Source organism: Oenanthe melanoleuca, chromosome 10 (genome assembly GCF_029582105.1).
Source record: "Oenanthe melanoleuca isolate GR-GAL-2019-014 chromosome 10, OMel1.0, whole genome shotgun sequence".
NCBI lineage: Eukaryota > Metazoa > Chordata > Aves > Passeriformes > Muscicapidae > Oenanthe > Oenanthe melanoleuca.
The window spans coordinates 8,835,551-8,848,728 of NC_079344.1; the positions used below are offsets into that span (position 1 = coordinate 8,835,551).

The window sequence follows — 13,178 nt, forward strand, 5'->3', positions numbered from 1 at the left end:
GAGTGAGCAGCTGTTTTGTGCAGATGCATGATCCTGTTCTTTGCTGGAGGTACCTTGTAGTAGGGCTGGTAGAGGGCTGGTAAAGGTGCCATGGGCTTATGGGCACCTTACCCTAAACATCCCCTGCTGTGACAGGGAACTTTGGCATTTCAAACTCTTTTTTTAATGTGTGAGATTACTAATAGCTGTCAGAAGTGGGCTGTGTATTGTTCCATGTTTGTGTTCCAGAAGCACATTGGCACAATACTTCTGAGTCTCTGTATCAAGCTAAACCAAGGTACCAATTTTTAAACCTCAACAACACTGTATAAATTGCTGTTTTCCAAAATACTCATTACCCAAAAAGCATGATTGTTTACAGTGAAGTAATAAACATGCATTGGCTCATCAATTATGCTGTAAACCCAAATGGAAACATGGCTTTTTAATGCATATACATATATATATATATTTAATGAGTGCAATTTAGGACTCAGACATGCAAACTAATTAGTACAGTCTAATGAATGCAAATTGTGTTGTAATAACCACGGACATACACTTAATTCATTACAAATTAATGGGTTTAATTTTTATTGTGGAAACTTAAGCTAATAAATTGCATGCTCATTAGGAGGAGTGGAAAGCAGGCCTTGCATCCAGTCAGGCTTGGCAGTTGACATGTGTCAAACTGCTGGCTTTTGTGTCTTTACTCTTTCCTTTGGCAATTCTTACACTGATACCCTGTGAAGTTTAATATATCTCCATATTGACCTGCTTGTTTCTAAGACAGTAGCTTCTGGGAAAGTGAGGTTTTCTGTGTTCTCAGAATATAAAACTTTTCCATCAGACTTTGCTGACAGTGAAAATAAGTTCAACTGAAGCAGAGGAGAGGAACAGGGAGAGGGGAATACAGTGTTTTTCTTGTGTGCTTATTATCTTCATCAACACAAATGTATTTGTTAGTTTTTGTCTGTAAAATGCTTTTAAAAGCATGATACCTACTATTAAGCCAAACATGGGCATATGACATATACACTATGTTTCAAGAAATTGAATATTAATTTGAGAAAGAAAATTGAAATTATCCATGACTAACTTAAGACTGAATTTATTAACAAACCAATTGTACTCATTAAACATAATAAATATGTACTGTTTCAGATAAAGTAATATTTGGGATTAGAATAGCACTGCACTGTCTGGGACATTTACCATGTAGGGATATGATGATCCAAGCAAATTTCAAACAGTAGCTTAGATACAATTCCTAAAACAAAATAATATTTCTTAGTAATGATTCTCAAATATTTGGTTATAAGAAAAAAGCCAGTTAGGCACATAATCTGGCAAAGTGCCTTTTTAAAACAGTCATATGATTGTATGAAATGGACATAGATGGATTCATCCAGCAGTAATAAAGTATTAAATGTTTCTCAGATGGTTCTCACATTGTGTGGCAGAATATGCTGTTAAAATTTAGTGTGTCCATTTAATTGATTGACTTACAAGAAGGAATCCTAGCCAAGAAAAGTTATGCATTTGACTTAAAGCTGAAGCTTCCTGAACAAATACTGATGTGTTTCTGTTGGTGGTGCAGTATGTGGGTAAGCTGATGAAATTGTGTCTCTGCAGGTCGTGTGTACGCTGTGCTGTCCAAAAGGGAAGGCAGAGTGCTGCAGGAGGAGATGAAAGAGGGCACGGATGTGTTTATTATTAAGGCAGTCCTGCCAGTAGCAGAGAGCTTTGGCTTTGCTGATGAAATCAGGAAGAGAACCAGTGGCCTGGCCAGTCCACAGCTGGTGTTCAGCCACTGGGAGGTAAAAATATCTATTCACTCCATCTGTTTTGGTGATCTATTTCCTGTAGATGTGGCAGACTGGAATAATAAGCAAAAAAGGTTATGTTTTGGTCAAGACATTTGATTAATCCCTTTTTGAAATGATGAAAAAATGCCTTAAATTATTTCTTTTTGTGGATATGCTGTTCAGAAATGTATTTCTGTTATGTTTAGATGGGATGCTTTTTTATTTAAATAGAAAGTAAGTCTTTCATAAATGAAACTGTTTCTTTATAGATGTGTTTTCCTGAATTTATGTGCCCTTTTTCATGAGTTCTCTGGTAAACTTGTTTGGGGAATGGGAAAAAAACCAAAACCACAAAACAGCCCCAACCTACCACTAACAGAAAATGAATGTATCAGTAAATCTAGTGCACATGAAAGTTAATCTCCTAAGGTCTAGCAGACACCTTCCATATTCCAAGCCAACATAAATTTTCCTGTTTAAAAGGCAAATTGATTAGATTTCATTCTTTCAAAATGAAGTCTGTTAATAGTAAGTAGTGATGTTCTCAAAATAATTCCTTTTGGTCATCCTTGTCACTTAAAGAAATGAAGAGTTGAATGTGAAGGTGTAAAGTAAGAAGTGGGAAAACTGATCAGGAGTGTCATCAGCTGAAAGTGCAGTGTAGTTTGTTCCTATGATGTGGAGAGTAGATCTTCAGGGAGAAAAAGAGCAGGCTGTGAATCAGAGCTCCTTGATCAAGACAAACACACCTGCATTGTCAGGTTCCTCAGAAGGCTCCACTGAAGGAGCCAAAAATGGCTTCAAGGGCAAAAGTCAGTGGGTGTAAACTTTTCACCTTAAATTTTAAAAATTACTTCAAAGTCTAGGTTTTTCTGGTTTTGGTTGGGGGGTGTTTATTTGTTTGTTTATGGTCAAGTGTTCCTTTATTTGGTGTTAGAAAACAATAGAATCTTTCTTAAATGGATTTTAAAAAATCTTTGTTTGTTTGTTTGATCTTCTGATTTGTTTTGTCACCTCAAATGTCAAGTCTCTGAGTACAACCAACTGTAGATTTTTGAGGTCAGTGACACTCTCTGCAGTTGCCAGCTATGGGCTGCTTACCAATGTTTCTGTGAAGTATGTGCTGCTTTTTCACATGGTGTGGATTCTTCCTCCACAGCTGTTTCCCTAGGTAGTATCTGTAAAATACTCCACTAGCTGTATTTCTTTGTTAGTAACTGTGGTAACTGGTCAGGAATTCAGTGTGGATGACAGTGGAGAAGGAGGACCTCTGCAAACTGGCCACATGCTAGCAGAAGAGTTGGGGAGAGTATTTGAAAGAGTACAGAGTGCTTGAAACAGTACACTTGGAAAAGTACATTATGTCTTGCTTGGCAGTGGTACCTTACTGGTGTTAGTAAACACAGGCACCAAGGACTTAGCTCTCCTGCCTTGTATTGATTCATTTAATCTTCTTGTAACCAAGTCCATCTTCACATAGAACCACGAAAGGAAAAACAGCTGCACAGAATACAAAAAAGAAAAAAAAAAAACCAAAAAACAGATAACCCTTCACAGATGGTGTACACACAAAAAAATAGATAAACTGCATCATTTGGGTATAGGGATCTTGGTTACAGCCAGTTACAGATCAGGTACCTCAAACCAGTGAGTGTTGGCTGTACTGTGTACAGTAATCTTGTCAGTTTTGGATGATCTCCTCTGAAGTGCAGCTGGTGAGGCTTTGTGGCTTTAGTGGTCTTTTGTCTGAACCTCTGACATCAGTGCCCTAAAGGAATATCAGCCAGAGGACGTCAGTTCCAGCTAACCATTGTTCTGTGCCAGTTTCTTCAGGATTTGTAGCTCCTGTGCTCCAGCATTAAGCAAACACACAAACCCTGTGGCTCTCAGGCCTCCCCTTCTGTCCCTTGGTGTGTACATTCACTCTCAGATGTTATGAATTTCACATAAGAAAATATTCACACATCATTAGAGATATGCACAGGACAGGGAGATTTGAACAACTGGCAGCATTTTCTAAAACTGACCTCTGAGAGAGATTATAATTGCAGCTAGTATGTTAAATGCATTGGTATTAGGAAAATTACTGTGTAAGCCAGTCACCTTTCCTCCTGAGGAATCTGTCACTGGGGGAGGGTTGGGTTTTTTTGTCTCCATGAAAGCCATGCTCACATATTTTTGTGATAAAATAAGCCTTTTACTAAGCTACTAGTAATGTTATCTCTGTGCAGTGATGGCAGAAGGAGTGCATGTTACTCTCACACCATCAAGACAATTTCTAAATAAATACAATTTTCAGAATCTAGTGCTAGTATGACAGAGAAACCATGAGAAATGGTTTGTATCTCAACTCCTGTTTCTTCTCTTTGAATTCTACACAAAGTTGCATCAGGTGTTGGACATGACTTTGACATTGTCACTTTACTGATGAATTATGGTATATATATATCTACATGATAAACACCAGCATTTTATTTGAATCCCTACTATTTAATGCATCATCGTGTAAGGTAATATGATGTGAACTTTATGTCATCTTAAACTCTTTTTTCCTTAATGTCAAAACTGTGTTACCAAGAGTGTGGCTGCTGCTTTAATTTCCTGCTCTCCAAACCCTTCCATGGCCTTCTGAATGAACTTTGTGCTGCTGGTGTTTTCTCAGTGTGCTCAGCTGAGTACCTGGGACATGTATTTGTCTATACAAATTCCTTCTGATGTGTTATTAACCCCATTTTACACAAAGTGAAATAGACAGTTTGGGGGATTTTTAAATTTCCAAACACTTCATCTCATGAAAATCACATGCATAGAGTATGTTTAAAGAATTGAGATTTGAGTTCACTCTTTTATTATATTTCATTACCATGCTTTGTAGACTCTAAACACAGGAAGGTCAGTGACAGAGCCTACATTTAAATGAAGCCATTCTGGTCTCTGTGGAAATGAATTGCCATTTTTTTAAAATTCAGTTAATGAATGGATTTTGTGTAGTTCAAATTGCTCCAGCCCCAAGGGATGGAGCAATACATATATTGAGGTCTATCTTGTCACATACTCCTTTTTTATTCATTTCTTCTGGCATACTTAAGCAATTTATTCCTTCCTGTAACCATTAGTGGCAGCTTTCACTTTAGTCCCAGCTTAAACAAACTAATTTTAAAAGTTAGGCAAATGTTAGGTGTGTTGGGTTTATCTGGCAGTACTTTATTAGATTTCATTATAAACTTTCTTATTTAATTGTTAGTTTGAAATATTTAACTTTGGGACAATTATGAACTAGGTTTTTTTTAAACTTTGAATTAATAATACACCTTCAGTTAATGTGTGTTTTTGTTTGAGACTGTTTCTTTTGTTTTCAGTTCTTTGCTGCTAAGTCTTTTACTCAGTCATGTTATTTTATCTTAAACATAAGGTTTAGAACAAGAAGATATTTGTGATTGCACAATCCTTAGAATAATGGAACTCTCATCCCATTTGGGAAGTCTGTGTTAAAAGTAAAAAAAAATGCATGTGGCTCTATTCAGATGCTGATTGAATTTTCAGCAAAAATTGTCAAATACATCTAGTAGATGTAAAATTGTGAAATGTATAGTATTCCTGTTAAATCACATCTTTTCAATTGCATGAAGATTAGCTATTAAACATACTTTTATTCTTGAAGAGGCACGAGTGAACTGTAAACACATTTAATCAGAATTCTTTGTCATTATCCCTTCTAAGTAGAATAGTGCCTAGAAAGTGCCTCAGGGCTCTGGAGAAAGGTAAGAGAAGGGCTGTGTGTGATAAGTGCTAGGAATATGAGACTTCTGAATATGGAAGTTTTATATTCTGAATTTTAATTCATGCCTTTGGAATTGTAAGTCGTTTTACAGCTCGGAAGATGGGGCTTAATATAGAAGTTGCTGGATGAGATTGTTAGGTTTGCATTAAACAGGAAGCAGGCTGAGGTAATGAGAGAGAATCTATTCTAGGTTTGAACTGTAATTTTACATACATTATTGCACCAGTGGCAGTTTAGGCACATAAATGAATTCGCGGAGTAACCTGGAACCTTTCAAATATGAAAAGCTCATTGTTTTGGCAAGGACATCTGAAGCTAATTAAAACAGTAAATAAAAGTGGTAGGGGTGTGGCTTTAATTCTTTCTCAATACGTATTTCTTAAGTAATAGGAAAAAATGCAGCAGTAGAGCCACACATCTCCTTTTTTGATTTCCAGTTACCAAATTCCCGTTCACAGCTCCTGGCTGAAGTCAAGGCTGAAGCTTAGCTGTCAGTGTTTGAGACACAAACAAGGATGATCCTTTTGAGCCAAAATAAACTTGTGTTAGTTTATTTTATAGCTAGCTGTGTAAATGTTCATTACTACAATACTTCTTGGAGGAGGAGTTCTTGTATCTGACCAGGCATTTTCAGGCCTTGACAGTCCCCATTATATATTGTGAGTGGAATCTCTGAATTATGGGATAGTTTTGGATGCTGCTTTTACTTGCAGGGTATCTACACACCCTGTATATTCATGTAGGATATTCTCTGTTTTGGAAGCACACTGCCAGTACCCAAGTGCCCTTGAATTTGGTTGTGCTCAGTGCAGGACCACTTGTGCAGGATTACCCAGCATAAATTACTTTTCTTGAAAAACAGCAGGTAACTGTTCACATACACCTCTGCAAGGTTCTGCTGTTTTACCTGAAAGTAAGTTTACCCTAAAACTTTTTGTTTCTTAGGGCCACTTCAGACACCTCAGACATGCATATCAGCTGCACCTTTTTCAATTGCAGTGTCTGTGTCTATGTCCTTGTCATTACTAGGTGATGGACACCACTTGAACTGTAAATGCTCTTGAAATACCTTTCTGCCATCAAATTTTCAAAGGTAGAAAGGATTCTGATCCACTGGAGCCCATATCATCTTTGAAATTGTGCATAATAATTCTTTGGATTTTTTTTTTTTTTTTTTTTTTTTTTTTTTTTTTTTAGCACAAGAAAGAACTTCTGGCATAATGTTTTTCCTGACTTGCTGATGGCTGCTGGTGGTAGTGCCCAGTCACACTGAATTTAGTGTTTCTTGGGATTTCTTGCTGAGCAGTTCACAAAGGCCACAATGTTGCTTGCTGGTTTTAAAATCTCCATCAGACAGTGTGAGACTGCTCTTTCTATTCATGGTCCAGCTAAAGCATTTTTCACATTGATGATATTTGGCTCAAAAGAAATTTTCTGTCTTCATCAGACAGTAAGGACCAGTAGGAGAAATGCTACCAGGAGCATGGCTGTGTTCCAAATCTGCCTGACCTTTTGGATGAACTAGGCAGGTCCCTTCTGTTTGCTTTTGATGCTTCTCTCAACCTTGTTTTGCATAATTAAGGCTGCCTTAGGCAGAAACTGTTTCTTACCATCATTTTGTGAAATACACTAGACAATGGGACCAGGATCACTATTGGAGCCATCTGGGTGACACTGAAATGCAAATAATAAATCATTCTCAAATTAAGCCTTAAAATTCCAAGTCCTCTTGAATTATAAGTGGTCTGCTCTAACTCATGTCCTACTGAAAAGCTTGATTAGCTTACATAATCATTTGCAGGATTAGTACACACTCTGTCATCTATCAGCATCAGCATAGTATGCTCCTAGTATTTCTATTTTTATTGATTATTATTACAGGTATTCAGATTATGTCTCTCTTAGAGATACAAGCATGTATAGCTTGAATAATTAATGTGTAGTTGTTAAGCCAAAAGAGAGTGACATCTGTTTTGCCTGTGCTACTCTGCATGCTCTTACTAAACAAGTCTTATGAGACTTCATTGTTTGGGTGTGTTGGTTTGAATACTTGTTATATTTTATGAAACATCTTGCTTTAGAGTGGTTTCTTTTTCCAAAGAATACCCTTCATTTACAATATTGGAAGTAATCTATTCACATCTTTTGAAATGCCTAATCCCAGTTGACTACATTATAAACAGTTTTATTTATACCTAGAGTGGGTTCTGCAGTGAGTGATGGGACACACTTCATGTATTTGACAGGGAGTTTTTATTTTTCTTTTAAGCATAATGGAATTCTATGGGTGTGCTTACAGTCATACTTTAAACAAATTTTGTCACCCAAGATTTCTAGACAATAAATCAATAGAGATTAAAATGATCCTTAATTTCAGTGCTCCTTTAATAGGAACATTTCCATCACTTAGGCATTGTGTTTGCAATAACAGATTTAAGAACTGTATCAGCTGCTGTGCACTGATTGATTTTCCTGTGTTGCATTTTATATGGCTGCATTTAGAGAAAATGCTTTTTTTCTAATAGGCTAAATGCTGGTCCAGTGATCCACTGCATGGATCTCCATTTATAGTACACTTTTTAAAATAAATGTCTTTGAGAAGAGCCTTGCAGATGTATAGAAATACCCAGTTGTGTTAAGGGGGAAGCACTTGTGTACACTTGGAGGATAATTGTGTTTGTGCTGGGCTGTTTGCAGTTAAGGCTGATGTTGTCCCTGTCAAGAATTCTGGTGTTGAGTAATAAATAAGCACAGGCCACTGGCTAGTTCATGCTGTTAACAAGAAAAATTCCCAAGTCCTAGAAAAATTCCTGGAGAAAAGGTGTGCTGAATTTTCCAGTTACCAAGTCACACACAGTATGGTGGTATTTGAAAAAGTACTTTATCATAATGTTAACAATACCATAATATCATTGGTTTTACAGAGTCTTATTCCTAATACTAGTGCCTCTTAACATTGTCTGTTATACTTGGGAGATAAGATTTGGCTGTGGTAATTTGCCTCCCCCCCTGCTCAGTGGTTTCCAGACATACAACACACTGTCAGAGTGAGAGGCAGATATTTGATAGAAAGTTAACTGAATTGCTTCAGTCACTTAAAGATTTTTCATCTGTGGAAGGCATATTATTTTGAGTGTCCACTTTTAATTGAAGTTTTTGTTTAGGAACAAAAAGTGTTGTCAAAATGCTGTCACATTTGGGATTTTAAGGGGAGTCTTAGGCTATATGTTTTAGTTTTGTACTGCAAAAGTAATATTTGGAAACATTTAAATAATTTTAAATTTAAAGTGGCTTGTAGTGTAAAATAAATAATGTTTTTGGGTGTCTGCTCTGCTTTGATCCTGTGGATCTTTCAGGATCCTCAGTAAATGCCCTCTGTGAAATAACTATACCATATTCCAGAAGGAATGGTCCATTTAGAGTCTAACTCATCACTGAGAGCGACATCCAGACAAAAACTCAATTTCTGTTACAAATTCCAGAACCATCCCTGTGTAGTTCCCATGAATACAAACAATAGCTCAGAACCTAAAAAGCTTCTTAGCTCTAAATCCAGGAAACCCAGACCCACCATTCTGACAGTTCCCATTGTAAGGAAATTGATGACAATGCTTTGGGACTGTTCTCCTTTTGCATGCTTGCACTGTATTAACAGAGCACAGGGAGTGATGGATGCCACCTGCTATAAACATTTGCCTTGATGCATGAATATGATATAAATAAAGAGCCACAGTCTAGTTTGTGCCTTTGCCTTTACTCACAGGATAAGAGCTTTCAAAAAAGAAAAATTTCCTACTTCTTTGTTACTGTGTCAGTAACACCCCTGTGTGTCATAATAGGGTTACAGTGACTTCTTAAAGATGATGGCCCAGGTTCCTCTTTCCCATTGCTTACCACAGCATGGTAACACATGTGCTGATTAATTTGTGTTCCATAGTGTATCTGCACCACTTAAGTAGGTGGAGATACACTAACAGAAATTTTTTGATGCTGCCAGATCTTGCTCTAGAAGCAGTGTGTAGTGGCTGAATTATTTAGACAGGTTGATAAACCAAGCTAGCTCCTGAGGTAGTTCTTTTAAACCTAATTAACCTCTTTACAGCACTGCTCTGCATCATGTAGCAGCACAAGGTTCACTCAGGATTCTGTAACCCTGTGCTGAAATAGGTTTACCCTTGCTGGCTAATAAATACTAAATAGTACATTTAAACCTGCTGTTATGCTGACTTCCCTGAGACCTGCTGAAACATAAAGAATTTGTGTCAGTGGAAGAAATATCCAGTACAAAACTTCAGTAGAGCAGGCCTTCCATCAATTATTGAAAGAGCTAGTCTGTCAAACCTGGGGATTTTCTGAAACATCCATCACTACAGTATCTAAATATTTACAGGTAGATTAGATCTGTAAGTTCAATTTTGTATACATTTGGACTCCTCTGTTATATTCATACTTCAGGAACCTCTGTCTCACTCTTTTTCTCTGGGCATAGTTTCTGGGTGTTACATTTCTTGCCAATTTTTTTTTTAAAAGTCATCAAAGGGCATAGTAACAATCTTTAACTTATCAGTTTGTAGCTGTATAACCTCCCTCAGTAGTACAGTCTGAAGCAAATCCATTGAGCATGAATCACCTTATCTTTTTCATGTGTTCTTAGACTTAGAAATTTTTGTTAGTTCAGCTCTTTAGGCAGATCATGAAAGGGGAAATCCCTGGTAGCTTTACATCATTAAAATGTTCAGGATGAGCATCACTACAACTTCATCAAGTCAACATGCAATATTCACTGCCCTTTTTCTGTATTTCTAATGCATAAAATAACAGTGAAACATTCAAATTCATAGAGTGGGGACCATTCCTTTTTATTGATGTAAGCTGTCAAGGAATCACCTTTAAGTTTCTGTATATTGGTTATAGGGCTCTGTGCAAGACATCAGAGTGAGTATGACTCAAGCAGATTCTTCTGTGGTTAGACAGTCCTTACATTTATAGTAAAAAATAAACACAAAAAAAATTTGGAAAGCTGAGTTTCAGACTGTTTATTTCTGAGCTCTGCTTGCTTTTGGTTTTCAGCCAGACAAGCCTGTGCTTAGTCATTTCCCGTGTAAATAATTGAGATTGGCTGTCACTTTCAGCACGAGTAATACCCACTTAATTTAACAAGTCTATGCATGTGCTTAACTGTAGCAGACTAGAAGTGTTTTTGTTGGTCTAGCTTTACATCCCATTTCTGCAAGATTGAACCTACAGTATTGCCTAATACAAATTAGACTGCCATAGTCATTCTCCTAACTCCCTATAAAGTGTAATTCGTGTGGTTGTGTTGGGAGGTATTTAGGATGAGGTATTAAATTAGGACTCCACAACTGTCAGTGTTTCTGGGGAAAATCACTCATCTTCAGTCATCATTTTTCAATTCCTCTTCTTGCTAGTTTGTGTAACCTGAGCTTTAGGAAATTTTGCTTAGGTTGAAGCACCATATGGCAATTGAAAGGATTTGTCAGAAGAAAAAGATTGCAACATTAGAAAAGGTTTGGAGCATTAAGCTAAAATTGGTAATTTAGAAAAATTTGTTCTCTCCTTATCATTTTATTAGTGCTAGTGCTAATATCAGAAGTATTGTTGCAGTAACTAATACTTGTCTGGACTGCTTTTTCCATTAAGATTTTGTTTAAGAAATTAATATGGTGTTACCTTTAGGTTTTTTTAGTAAAAATATATTACCTGTAACTGCATCTTGTGAGGAAATCTATAATCAAGTAAAATTAGTATTTTTGAAATTTGCACAGAATCTGTGTAACACTATATGGTCAATTCCACCCCTTCCTAATGTTTATTTTGGGTTCTATGTAATACCCTCTATGGCAGTCCCAGAAATATGGGGTATATAGGATGGACTGGAAATAAAGGAATGTCCAGTTATTCTGTGATCACATGAGATCTAAAATCTGTTCTAGGAGGGCTACAAAGCTGCAAGAACAGTTCTGCTAAATATGTTAGAACCAGAAGCAGTGATTTTAAAACCATCTGTCCAACTCAGGATTGGGTTTGGAAAACAAGGGCACAGAAATGAGCAGAAATCTTCAGTTCTGAAAAATTCTAATACAATTCTTGTGCAATGATATTCTGAATAAGGAGTTCTCTCTTGAAAATTGAGAATTTTCTGAACATTATGTGGTGCTGTTTGCTGATAGGCAGTTGAAATTGCTTTTAGAAAATAACTGTTCAGCTGAATTTGAAGAGTTATTGTGGGCTGCTTAGGGCAAGAGCTGCAGAGTATGTCTTAACTCCTGTTTTCTGCTTCCACAGTTAATTGCAGGCTTTCCAGAAAACTTGATCTTTTGTTTCTCTGCTTCAGCAGTTGATTACTTGAAATATGCTAATAACCTTTTGTGCTTTTCTCTGTTGTTTGCTTTTGCAGATCATTTCCAGTGACCCGTTCTGGGTGCCCACGACGGAGGAGGAGTATTTGCACTTCGGGGAGAAGGCAGACGCGGAGAACCCGGCGCGCAAGTACATGAACGCGGTGAGGAAGAGGAAGGGGCTCTACGTGGAGGAGAAGATCGTGGAGCACGCTGAGAAGCAAAGAACCCTCAGCAGAAATAAGTAGCTGTGTGTGCTGCCTTTCCCTCCTGACACAGCTGAGTGTGGGTGGAGTATTTTAGATGCAGCAGATGCAAGATTTCATCTGGACTTTGTTCTTTGATACCATTTTTCTTATGTGGCTTATGTTTTAATAAACTTAAGCCTTTCCAACTTTTGTACAGAGAAAATAGTTTATTTATTGAAATAAAATAGAGGCTTATGCACTGCAATTGGTCTCAATTTTTAAAATTTAATGCCCTACCGAACATCCTGTCACAAGGATTAGGAACTCCCAATTCAATTTGTTTATTTCTGATTTGTCACGTGTAATTACAGTAAGAGTTTGCTTCTTGCAAAATAAACCATGCACTGAATTTAGCTCTTTAATGGTTTTGATTGTTTTTTAATTTATTTCCACAATGTATTTGTTTCTTACCCTTACTTTTCATAGTTACCTATATGTAAATGGATGTAAGCCTATTAGGAATTTCTAAACTTATTGTTTTACTCCATTCCTCATGTAGGCAGTTATTTAAAGCAGTAATGTATCTTCTTTAAATCAGAGGGCAAAAAGAACATATGTGGAAGACAGCACTGCAGAAAACTGAGCAAGATTTGTCTTACTTTCCCTCCTTAGAACACACCTTATTAAGACACCTTATCACAGACTAGGTGAGGGGACTGAGTATCTCCAACGAGTAAAAACGAGAAACTGGACATCAATTTTCTTCCCACACTTTATGCAGGAAGTAAAGTACATTTCACTTGAAAACTCTGGCAGTAAAAGCACCCTTGATTAGAGAGGACTTCCTCAAATATATCTGTCTGAAACATTTTTTCATTTTTAAACCTAGTGCCAGACAAGTGCCATTTACAGATGGGACTAGAAGCTTGCAGGTCTGCTTAAAGCCTCCCACAGTGTGACTTGGCAGCAGAACTCGAATTGGGAGCTCAAGTGACTTCTCCTGGTCCTGATCATATCAACCTAGATTCTTCAGGGAAGGTGTCTGATAATTTTGCTTCTTCTA

The 13,178-nt window shown here is 37.0% G+C and overlaps 1 protein-coding gene across 1 annotated transcript in view; it reads left to right on the forward strand.

Moving 5' to 3' along the window:
* The window catches only part of EFL1 (elongation factor like GTPase 1), a 63,857-nt gene extending 51,320 nt beyond the window's left edge, over positions 1-12,537 (forward strand). Inside the window, exons 19-20 of the mRNA XM_056499490.1 lie at positions 1,615-1,799; positions 11,987-12,537. Of these exons, the coding sequence (XP_056355465.1) occupies positions 1,615-1,799; positions 11,987-12,175 (374 nt within the window). The 3' untranslated portion in view covers positions 12,176-12,537. The remainder of the gene's footprint in view (positions 1-1,614; positions 1,800-11,986) is intronic.
* Positions 12,538-13,178: the final 641 nt, after the last annotated feature.